This window comes from Populus alba, chromosome 1 (assembly GCF_005239225.2).
Source record: "Populus alba chromosome 1, ASM523922v2, whole genome shotgun sequence".
Taxonomy (NCBI): domain Eukaryota; kingdom Viridiplantae; phylum Streptophyta; class Magnoliopsida; order Malpighiales; family Salicaceae; genus Populus; species Populus alba.
In genome coordinates, this window is record NC_133284.1 from 22,220,502 (window position 1) to 22,228,959 (window position 8,458).

At 33.3% G+C, this 8,458-nt stretch overlaps 1 protein-coding gene across 1 annotated transcript; it reads right to left on the reverse strand.

The window, feature by feature from the left end:
- Positions 1–4,014: 4,014 nt before the first annotated feature.
- Positions 4,015–7,772, reverse strand: LOC118040929 (eukaryotic initiation factor 4A-8). The gene is made up of 5 exons (XM_035048009.2): positions 7,612–7,772; positions 5,870–5,939; positions 5,669–5,775; positions 4,976–5,406; positions 4,015–4,853 (listed from the first exon to the last, which is right to left on the reverse strand). The coding sequence occupies exons 2-5, from the start codon at positions 5,935–5,937 to the stop codon at positions 4,218–4,220; spliced, it is 1,242 nt and encodes a 413-aa protein (XP_034903900.1). The 5' UTR covers positions 5,938–5,939; positions 7,612–7,772; the 3' UTR covers positions 4,015–4,217.
- Between the last annotated feature and the right edge of the window lie 686 nt (positions 7,773–8,458).

The following is an 8,458-nucleotide window of genomic DNA, read 5'->3' on the forward strand; positions in this document are numbered from 1 at the left end:
AAACTCACTATTTCAAATGCACTCCAGTTACGCTCACATCTAGATGAAGTACAAGTCAAGCTTAGAACTTGGATTGTAAACCTTTGTAATTATGGACTTTCATCCCCATAAAAATCCCATCATTGAGCTAGAGTTTTTTTATCTCTTGCTGTCTTGGCACCCTCAATGCCAAACAATCTTTTTGCATCCTTGAATTATTCAAGTTATAAGTCAATTTTGCACATTTCACTTGCATTAGGCACCATCTTTTCTAAGCATTGATATAATCCAAGTTTAATGTTAGCATTAACCTTAAAATTGGGATTTTAATGATAATGAGGATTCAAATAATAAGTTGCTACATGTAAGGGTTTGTGAAGTTGAAGTTCTCATCTTGCATCAACAATATTCCATATAGGTATATAACTATATAAAACAAAACAATACAAATATCATTACAATCTAGGAATATCTCAATTGAAAGTATCTCTAAAGATATTCACATTAATAGATGACAATATTTGAAATAAAAATTAGCAAGATATATACATTTTTTTCACAGAACCAAAATTCACTTATGTCTTCTCTTTTGCTTGGTCCATTGCTTTATATATAAAACCTATAGTTGGTTTCTCATCAACATCAACTAATCGAAGAACTTTAATTAGAGGATACGTTGTCTTAATACATATAGTAACATCATGCCAAAACCTGTTGTCCAAAACATAATTTTGAATTCGTTTCCCTTCTTCTATTCTTGTAAACCTACATGAACTCTACTGTTTGGAAGTAAACACAGTCATCAACTATATTTTATGATCATTCAAACATCCTAGAGTCAAATATGCAGTAGCAAACTGAGTGGCAGCAGGCCTAATCAAATCCCTTCCTTTCATAAAGTGTTTTAGCATGAAAATAAGAATAATTCTTGAATAAATATATGAGGTGATTCTCCTCTCCTTGACAATAGTTACTTGATGAACCTCTAACTTCTTCTCAAAATCTTCTAATATCAAGTTAATACAATGGGCAGCACATGGTGTTCAAAACAAACTCTTTCTTTTTTCCATCAATAATTGTCCTGCTGCCTTATAATTTGTAGCATTATCGGTGACTATTTAGACAACATTTTCCTCCCTAATCCTCTTCACAATGGCATCTAACATCTCAAATACCTTATCAGCAGTCTTGGACATATTAGAAATATCAATCAATAACAAAAAAAAAAATATCCCTTTAGGACTATTAACCAAAAAGTTACAAATACGTCTTTTTTTGTCTGTTCATCCATCAAACATTATTAAAAAACCTATTTTTTTCCATTCTAGCTTGTACTTCTCAAGCAAATTCATTGTTTGATCCACTTCTTGCTTCAAATACTTCTCTTTAATATCATGGTAAGATGGAGGCTTGAAACCTGGCCCATGCTTTGCAACCAATTTAAGTGCCTTAAAAAACTCAAGAGTTTTTTACACAATTAAATGGAATTGCATTAGTGTAGAAAAACCTTGTAATTTGTCGACATGTTTTTTCTCTAATATCCTTTTTTAGCAATTGATTTAGGGTTGTTTGTGTACTTCCACTCTCACTAGTTGCTCTTTTTCCTTTATCCTTAGCGCTAATTTCTTTTATTTCATCATCATCATCATTTACATTATATTGATGGCCTTTCTTTTCTTTTTAGTTGCTTATAAATTTTTCACCAAAACACCCAAAATCATCTGCTTAATATTTTCTGGTACTTGTTAACATGGCTTAACAGCCTTACGAGTGCAAGCCAAATGCTGTTTGAAACGAAAAATACTTTCACTGATAATTTTTTGACAATACTTGCACTGAACTTTTCTAGAATTCTTATCAATGTCTATACCATAGTGCCATCCCACATCAAGCCTATTACCAAAATAATTTTTTCTAGATGCCATAAGTTCAACAATTCAAGAATCCATTCAAATCAACCCTGTAATCAATCCAAACATTTTATGATTGTAATTAATTTTTTGTTAAAAAAAAAATACCATAATAAATAACAGTCCATCTTCTATATTACTATCCAATCAGAAAACCTAAGATAATTGATTTTAGTACACACTACAATAAAATAGTAGCCCATCTTCTATTCCAACTGAAAATAAAAGTACTAAAATCAACTCACTAACATTGAGAATTTGAGAGATAAGTCAACAAAGGCACATAGTTATAAACACACACACACGGTAAACTTTGAATGCCAAATCAACAATATTAGAGTTACAAAGATAAATACACATGCACAGTAAACCATCAGCAAAGGCAATAAACAAGCATAAAAACAACATACTCTCAAAGATTCGAATGCAAAATCTCAAAGATAAATCCAGAAGCCAAATACATTCATCACAAGTTACAACCCAGTCAACTTGCAACCCTCTAAATTACAAAAAATCCAAATCCATTCATCACCCTCATGACTCATCTATATAAACACACATACACGGTAAACTTTGAATCAAAAATTTGAATGCAAAATCTCAAAGATAAACAGAAACTTTGAATAAAAATCTCAAATTCTCAATCTTTATTATTAAAGTAAATTGTAAAGATTAAAGTACCTAAACAATAGTCACGCAAATATTAAAAACAGACTAAGAAACGAATAGGGAAAAATACAAATATAGGTTATTACCTTTGTTTTGAGTAGTGAGCAGATCAATATTGCAACCAGAGAATCAATCACGAATCCAATCAAACTAATATTAGCAACAAAGTAAGAAACAGACAAGGAAAAAAAAGCACTCCTGGCCCTGGTAGGCTGGTAGTTAGCAACAAAGAAGAGTGAACCATTGAATTTTTGCGGGAGGTGAAAAAAGATAAACAGAGTAACTTACCTCATGGAGATTGGAGACGCCATTGTTGTTGTGTGGACTCTGGTTCTCGCGGTGGCTGGTGAAAAGGACATTGTCAATGATAGAAAAATAAAAAAGATAAGGGTTGTTGGTGGTGTACCGATGGTTGATTGTTGGACTATGGATGGCTAAGAGAAAGAGATTGAGAGACTGAGGAATCCTTGGTGAGGATTTAAAGCGTGTTTGGCAGTGTGGTAGCGGTTGCTTTTCAAATAGTTTTTCGTGCCGAAATACATGTCAATAATGTTTTTTCATTTTTTAAAAATTATTTTTGACATCAGCACATCAAAACGATCCAAAAAGTATAAACAACACTCAATTTTAGCAAAAAAAAAAATTCAAAATTTTGCAAAATACAGGTAGAAACGCAGCCCCAAACACTACCTTAGAAATTTAGGGATTTTAATTGAAATTTCTCTATGAAGTCTGTTCTGAATGTGAATGGTGAATATGTGATTTTGCAATTTTTTGTTTAACTTGGTAATAGGCCAAATGCCAATAGGCAATCGACACACACCTATAATCAACATTGCAATTTTATCTTCTACGGGTTAACTTATTCAATTAGTGGTGAAATCATGCTTTTACACGATTTCATCTAATTTTAAAAATTTTACTAATTTTATCCATTTCTGAGGTAAAGCCTACATAAACTTGTAAAATCGTTAAATTTATATGATTTTACAAGTTGAATCATGATTTTAACAACCTTGTTCAACCAACCATTTATCTCACCTTTCTTTTTTTCAGTCAATTCTCTTACTTAAATACAGGGACTGAAACATGAATAAAATAAGATTTTAACTACAACAAAATCTTAAAACCAAAATGATTAAAAAAGAAAAAGAATAGGGTGCAGAACATGTAGACTAACATGTATTATTTCGCGCAAATTAGGTGAATAGTGTGGAATTCATCAATTTGCTCATCGTATTGATGAATCAGCACGAGCAATTTATATCAAGCTGGTACCCACACTCGAATGATGAGTTAAAAATTTATATTACGCAAACAGGATCCTAATGATACTCTCCTTAAAGAGGAAAAGAAACTGGAGGGAAACAATGAACAAGCAAGAATTTTGACGCCAGCTTAAAGAAAAATGAAAAAGGAGGGTGCGCAGTAGAAAAACACAACACGCAAACAAAGCTTTAAAATAACAAGTCGACCTGACAAGCCTTTCATAACAAGTGGAACCTGTAATAATGGAGGACCCACGTGAGATTAAACTGTCAGAGATGTCTCTGAACATAAAATTTAACGACCCTAAACAGGAATGAAAATAAATCAATACGTTAAATAGTACAAGCAAAATAAGGTACCATTTTCCTCAACCATCACCAAAAAATCTCATCAAAGGAGATCGGCCACATTCGATGGCAGCTCCTCGATGACCACATTATAGAACTTCTGGATATCAAACAGCATTCTGTCATCATCACTTGTCACAAAGTTAATAGCAACACCCTTTCTTCCAAACCGTCCACTTCGTCCAATACGGTGAAGGTAGTTTTCAGGTTGAGTCGGCAGATCATAATTTATGACAAGGGAAACTTGCTGAACATCAATACCACGAGCCAGGAGATCGGTTGTGATGAGAACTCGAGAAGAGCCGGACCTGAATTCTCGCATAATGATATCACGAGTGTTCTGGTCCATATCTCCATGAGTAGCCGAGACTGTGTGATCACGGCCTCGCATCTTGTCTGTCAGCCAGTCAACCTTGCGCCGGGTGTTAACAAAAATGACACTCTGAGTGATGGCTAGGGTCTCATATAGATCACATAGTGTTTCGAGCTTCCACTCCTCCTTATCGACATTGACATAAAATTGCTTGATACCTTCAAGAGTAAGCTCATCACGCTTAACCAAGATCCTCACAGGCTTGTTCATGAACTTCCTTGTGATCTCAAGAGCTTCAGGTGGCATAGTAGCGGAGAACACACCAACTTGAACTTTTGATGGCAGCAACTGGAAAATATCATAGATCTAACAGCCAGGAAAAAAAAGTATTAGAAAAAGAAATTTAAAAAACAAAAAAGCCAACTAAAAGCTCTCAAGTCTCTGAACAGGCAAAGAAAAGAAACTTGGAAGCTGGTATGGATGCAAACCTGATCCTTAAAACCACGTGAAAGCATTTCATCAGCCTCATCCAAGACAAACATTTTAATGTAATCTGGACGAAGCGACTGCCTTCTCAACATGTCAAACACACGACCAGGAGTGCCAACAACAACATGAACACCAGCTTGAAGAATGCGCTGGTCCTCACGAACACTTGTGCCACCTACGCAAGCATGAACTTTGACACCAAGATAATCACCAAGTGCTCGCATAACCTTTTCAATCTGTTGTGCTAGTTCCCTGGTGGGAGCCAGGACCAATGCTTGACATTGCACCAGACCATAATCAAGTTGCTGGAGAATGCCAGAACAGAAAGTTGCTGTTTTCCCAGTTCCAGATTGTGCCTGCTGAATCACATCAAGGCCTTTACAAAATGGAACAATTCCTCTTTGCTGGATTGCAGATGGCTTCTCAAAACCTTGAAAAGAATAATTACAATGCATCAATCAGAACAAGAACGAAAGAGATGGAACCAAACAGAATCTAAACATAGTAAAAGAAGGGTAAGAAGTTCTCCAATAAGCAAACGGTAATCATGATACCTGGATTTTTAAAATGCAAAACAAAAGAACCTAACGAATAGGGGAGCTACTGCAACTAGAACAGTCATATCTTAACATCAACTTATTAAGATGTCAAATGAATGAACATGTGAAGATATGAAGCCAGTCAATACCTACCATAGGCATAGATGCCCCTCAGAAGGTTCTCTTGCAATCCCATCGAATCAAAGGTTTCAAAAACCTCCTCATACATTGTGAAGAAATCTTGCCCATCATTAGCAAGCCTGCATCGTTGTCAACAGATACATGAAAGTCAATTATATATTCCAATCAAAATAACTATTGCTATACAGCCAGAGTTTCAAATAAGGAACTTACAGATCATTCATTTTGGCATCATATTGCTTAGCATCATATTGCGATCCTTCTGGTGCCAGACCTGCCATGACTTCACAGAGGAAACCATTTGTCACTTGCGGATTAAGGTTAATGACATGGTGCTGAACAGGTAAAACATATCCTGCTGACAGCACCTATCAGATGCTTCCATCAGATGAGTTAAAAGGAAACAACTGAGAGCATTCAATCCATAACATGAAGTTGAGGTGGGGGCACAACCATATTGAAAAGCAAAAATATTCACTAATATCACCACTAAAGATAATGAATATTTCACTTGTAGATTAAGGATAATGACATGCATGCTGAACAAGTAAAACAAATCCTGCTGACAGCACCTATCAGATGCTTCCATAATTGTAGATGAGTAAAAAGGAAAAAATGGAGAGCATTCAAGCCATAGCATGAAGTTATTGAGATGGGGGCACAACCATATTGAAAAGCAAAAATATTTGTTAATGTCACCACTAAAGATTATGAATATTTCACTTGTTACAGAAGAGCCAAACTTGCAAACCAAACAAAAAAGAGGAGTACAAGCATTAAACTTCTGTTTTTAATGTCTGGAGGAGACATGCAAGGGGCAAACAGCAAACTGATATTTTGGACATAAATCCTTACAATCAGACACTGTTTCACCCGCCCCTCCAAAAAATCAGATTAAGGCAAGAGTCCAGAAGGGCTTCAACTTTTGTTAGATAGGCATGTCAATGCAGCACAGACACAAGCTCTATAATAAGTTGAATTCACATGTTTGGAAGAGAAAATTCAATTCATTTTGTTTCTTATATTACTCTCATCAACTTCATCTTATTTCTTCAATGTTAGAGAGAGAGAGAGAGAGACGGATGTGTGTTTTGAGAAAGTTTTAATATTAAATTTATCCACTTTGGAATTATAAATTAGAATTGTAAATTAGAGAGGTTGATCTGTTTATTTATGTAGCATTTTTAAATATTAAATTCCATTTGAAATTCAATTCTTAACACTCAAAATGATTCCAAACATGAGATTTTATTAAAACCTCTAAGTTGAATTTTTGTAGTATTTTTAGAGATTAAATTTCATTTGAAATTCAATTCTTAACACTCAAAAGGGTTTTAAACATGAGATTTTATTAAAACTTCCGAATTGAATTCAATTTATAAAGTTACAAACATGCAGCAAGGCATCATTATAAATCATACGTGTGGTATTATAGCAGTGTGGCACTTGCTCAACAAGTTAAATATCCGTTAAATTAAATTAAATTAAATTATTATGTTTTAACATAAGAAGCCACAGCAATATAATACAACAGCATAAAAAGGTTTATCAAACAATCTCATAAGCACTGTGATCAAAGCATACGAACACACTGAAGCACTAAACTTCCAATGATACAAAGCTCTGAATCTATTTCCAAACTTAAAAAAAATACTTTATGTTGAACTTATTTCCAACAGGACCAGACCCAGATTAAAAACAACTGTAATTTCCAGTTAAACAGGCCCTAAAAGCTCCAAAAAAAAATATAATGAAAAGGGTCAAAACTTCACCAGCAAAAGAAAAAACAGATCAATACCAGATCTCAAAAAGAAAATCCCAGATAGCCTAGCTAAAAAAAATATACAAGAAATCGACCAATCAAAACACCCATGACAGCAGGCAATACATACCAGCATCACAAGACACACACAAAAGTAACTATACTTTTTGCATAGAGAAAGAAAGAGAAATACCTGGTAGTAAGCGAGCGATTGATAGCTAGAAAGAAAAGTGGAGAGATTTTATGAAGATGAAGTATGTAGTGAGATATCAGAAATCCCAAACTCCTCGGATCTGCGCCGTGGAGTTTGAAAGAGGCTTTGTTCACGTGTCTGCGTGATTATTTATAGGTCGGTATAGTGTGTTATTAGGTTAAGGTTACAGTTATTTACAAACCCTTTCTGCTTCAATTTTTTGTCTTTCCACTTTTGCCCCTTTCTCTTTCTCTTCCTCTTTTTATTACTATTCCTATAACAAATACTCTTATGAGTGACCAGACCGATTTTGGAACCATGCACGCTTACAAGTCTATTTAAGCATGAAATTTAATATGGTATGTTATTTTTTAAAAAAATATTTTATTGAAAAATATATTAAAATAATTATTTTAAAAAAAAATTATTTTTAATCTTAACGTATCTAAACAATTTAAAATAAAATTAAAATAAAAAATTCAAAAACTTTAAAATACATAATTAGATTGTAAATGTCAAACAGAATATGTAAATATATTCTCTAACCTAGAAGATTTTAAAGACATATCTCTTGTTGATGCATTAAAAAAATTAAATATCAATTTTAAAATTCAATCTAAAAATTAAAGAATCTTAAGTATAATAATAAACTATGACACAAAACATATAATTGATGAATAAAAATAAATTTATCATGTTTTCTTCAATATAAGATAGGTTTAATAAAACCCTAAATAAAATAAAATAAACTTCTCTAACCATGTTAAACTGGTACAAAACCACCTGATGAGATTATTTTAAAACACTTAAAATAAGCTTAATAAAATAAAATATGAAAGAATATAAA

What these genes read in the sequence shown, in the direction of transcription:
- LOC118040929 (XM_035048009.2), bottom strand. Translation starts at nt 5,937, where the DNA reads ATGGCAGGTCTGGCACCAGAAGGATCGCAATATGATGCTAAGCAATAT. An exon ending in GATGCCAAAATGAATGATCT is followed by an intron (nt 5,776 to 5,869) that starts GTAAGTTCCTTA and finishes ACAACGATGCAG; the next exon opens with GCTTGCTAATGATGGGCAAG. An exon ending in CACGTGGTTTTAAGGATCAG is followed by an intron (nt 4,854 to 4,975) that starts GTTTGCATCCAT and finishes CCTGGCTGTTAG; the next exon opens with ATCTATGATATTTTCCAGTT.